The following is a 3108-nucleotide window of genomic DNA, read 5'->3' as shown; positions in this document are numbered from 1 at the left end:
TGGGGAAGTCAAACTTCTGAAATTATCCAGTCAAATACAAAACTAACCTATGACGACTGAAATGTAAGTCGTCTAGGTTCTTTGGAATTTTTTTTGAAACCAAACAATAGTAGACGACTTAACTTTCAGTCGTCTCAGGTTACAGATTTCAAAGTCAATTGCAAAAATAACCTCTGCGTTGACCAGACGACTTCCAGGTAAGTCGTCTACAGCCAGACGACTGAAAGGTAAGTCGTCTACAGCCAGACGACTTCCCAAGTAAGTCGTCTGACGAACAGATCTGGAAAAAAACTCGATGTCATACCTTAAATTAGTGAGATAAGTTCCTTAGCATACATAAGGCTTCTCCAAGCACACAGAATCACAAACGGAAGTCACCCACCCATAATCGTTAGCTTCTATGACTCTATGAACCATAAAAATTTTAGAATCAAAATCTTGAGTTTTTTTAGCTCATTGTGGAGAGAAAGTGAGAGATATGTTGTGTTTAGGTCACAAGAATGGAAAAAGAAGAAGGGTAAATCGATTTTAGGAGCATTAAGAGCTTCAAATTGGTTGTTCATGGTGGTTGTGGTATTGATGACAATGGCAATCTTGTAATTACTTGAAGATGATGAGGGTGAGAGAGTAAAAATGTCATTTTCGAAAAAAAAAATAAAAAAAAAATGGATGGCATTTTCGTAAATTATATGAACTTGTGGGGTGAATAGGGCAAAACCAATTTTCAAAAAAAAAGGAGGTTAGTTTTGTGTTTGACTTTAAGTTATAGGTCAATTTTGCAAAAATCCCAATAAAAAATCAAGTGCTTCATAATGAAAACATTAAATCTCATGCTGCCAATAATCCACTTGGATTTTGTCAAGAATGTGCACATCATTGTATTAGAAAGAAAAGGTTTATGCTATATTGTCGAAATTGGGCCTTGTTATTGTGATTATAGCAAATATAATCAGAGAATATATACAGGATGGCAAAGATTATGGTGCATTAATCACTAACATTTATTTAGGAATTCAAATATAAAATAAAGAAACCACTATATTACTTTCTGTAAAATTTTAGTGTTTTTTACTTCATATATTTATTATGTTAACTAGCTTGTAGGTTATGTATGTGTGCAAATATTTTTTTAAAAACAAAAAACGACATATCAAAACGGAATGATTATATATAAGTTATGAATTTTTATTCAAATTTTACGGTAGTGATAGTACTGATTTGGTCGTTTAGAAAAATTATAATGCCTCAAAAATATTCATAAGAAAACATCTTAAATAGTTAAAATAATGAAAATATAGAGATAGATTTATGAATATCCTAAAATACATGTGTCTTCTTACAATTTCAACAAGAATATAATTTGTCTGGCCTTGGGCGTCAAGTCCGTCGCTTCTTAACAATTAAGAGAGAAGAGAAACAAAGCATTAATCCGATAAAGGCTCCTCAAATGGATTCTAAAATGGGAAATTTCTTCGACTCCATCGGTTCCTTCTTCAGCGGCGGCGATAAGATCCCTTGGTGCGACCGTGACGTCATCCTTGTAAGTCTCCTCTCTATCGACCATGTAAAGCGAACAAAATCACGATATTCGATCTTGTTGTAATTTCTCATAATCTGTTTGATTTCTCGATGATTGATCGGAAGACTCTTAATCGTATCTGAAAAACCGCAATTGATGTGTATAAATTCAGATTATAAGTCAAAGCATGATGATTGGTTGTTTTCAGGAATGTGAGAAAGAAGTTAAGACAGCAACGGACGGTGACTCGGAAGACCAAAAGAAAGAGAGCATTATGCGATTGTCTTGGGCTCTTGTCCATTCCCGACAAGCCGAAGATATCCAGCGTGGAATCGCCATGCTCGAAGGTATACACTGTTTGCATCAAATGAAAGTGTTTTAAAAAAAAAATTATTATTACAAAGCTTGACGAAACTCTTTTTTTGATGCAGCTTCTCTAGCAAGTAGTAGCCCTCCTTTGCAGGACCGGGAGAAGATTTATCTTCTCGCTGTTGGTTATTATCGTACTGGAGACTACTCTAGAAGCAGGCAGCTCGTGGAACGCTGTCTCGAGGTTTGATAATAGCCTCATAGTGTTAATAAAACAAATGTTTTTTTTACTCTTGTAACGTGTTTTTGTTTCAATAGGTTCAACCTGATTGGAGGCAAGCTTTAGCCTTAAAGAAAACCATTGAAGACAAAATTGCAAAAGGTAAATTAAAATGCGGCTTTGGATCTTTTCTTCTTTTGTTGCTAATCTGAACAAAATGATGTGATGGTAAACTTTGTTGGTCCTAATTTGCAGATGGTGTTATTGGGATAGGCATCACGGCTACGGCCGTTGGCCTCATAGCCGGTGGAATCGCTGCTGCTTTGGCTCGCAAAAAGTGACCCTCGCAGATTCCCTGTGCATATAAATAACATATGCTTTCTTTTAAGTTCTTTTTTTTTTTGTTTTTTCAGCTTTCAGATGTTCCATTACTTTATTTTCTATGCTCTGTTCAAATAGTAACTCTCCCCTCACGCCTATATCCCAAAGTCAGAGCCAAACTTATTGTCTTTCTACGGTCATAATCTGATAATTGTTTGTTTGTAGAAGACATAGCATAGATATAAAGTACCATATAACTAATCGTCAACCACGTCGTTCACTTCATAAATCTCATGAACGTAAGACATAAAACAAATATTTAGCTATAAACATATGCCTAATAATCTCATAGAAAACTTGATGGAATGTTAGTTTAAGACATTAACAAAGAACACGCCGAGCAAATTTCCCTGGAAAACATAAATTGAAAGGAACCAATGGCATTAACTTGAACATTGTGTTGATTAACATATTCATGTTCTCAAATAACTTAAGCAACTAGAGGGACCAAGTTTTACTAAACGTATTAATTAACTTATAGGTTATGTATGTGTGCAAATATTTTGTAAGAAAATAATTGACATATCAAAATGGAATAATTATAATATTTACATAAGGTATTAATTGTTATTCAAATTTTACGGTGGAGATAATAGTAATTTGGCTGTTTAGGCAAATTTGTAATGCCTCAAAAAAATCAAAAGAAAACGTCTTAAATAGTTAAAATAACGAAAATTTA

General features: G+C 34.0%; 1 protein-coding gene across 1 annotated transcript; it reads left to right on the top strand.

Moving 5' to 3' along the window:
* Positions 1-1306: 1306 nt before the first annotated feature.
* LOC106391137 (mitochondrial fission 1 protein A-like) lies at positions 1307-2593 on the top strand. Its single transcript, XM_013831707.3, has 5 exons — positions 1307-1540; positions 1728-1866; positions 1951-2072; positions 2147-2210; positions 2304-2593. Exons 1-5 carry the CDS (start codon positions 1448-1450, stop codon positions 2387-2389), a joined length of 504 nt encoding a protein of 167 aa, XP_013687161.1. The 5' UTR covers positions 1307-1447; the 3' UTR covers positions 2390-2593.
* Positions 2594-3108: the final 515 nt, after the last annotated feature.

Source organism: Brassica napus, chromosome A4 (genome assembly GCF_020379485.1).
Source record: "Brassica napus cultivar Da-Ae chromosome A4, Da-Ae, whole genome shotgun sequence".
NCBI lineage: Eukaryota > Viridiplantae > Streptophyta > Magnoliopsida > Brassicales > Brassicaceae > Brassica > Brassica napus.
This window is presented reverse-complemented; position numbering and strand designations above follow the sequence as displayed.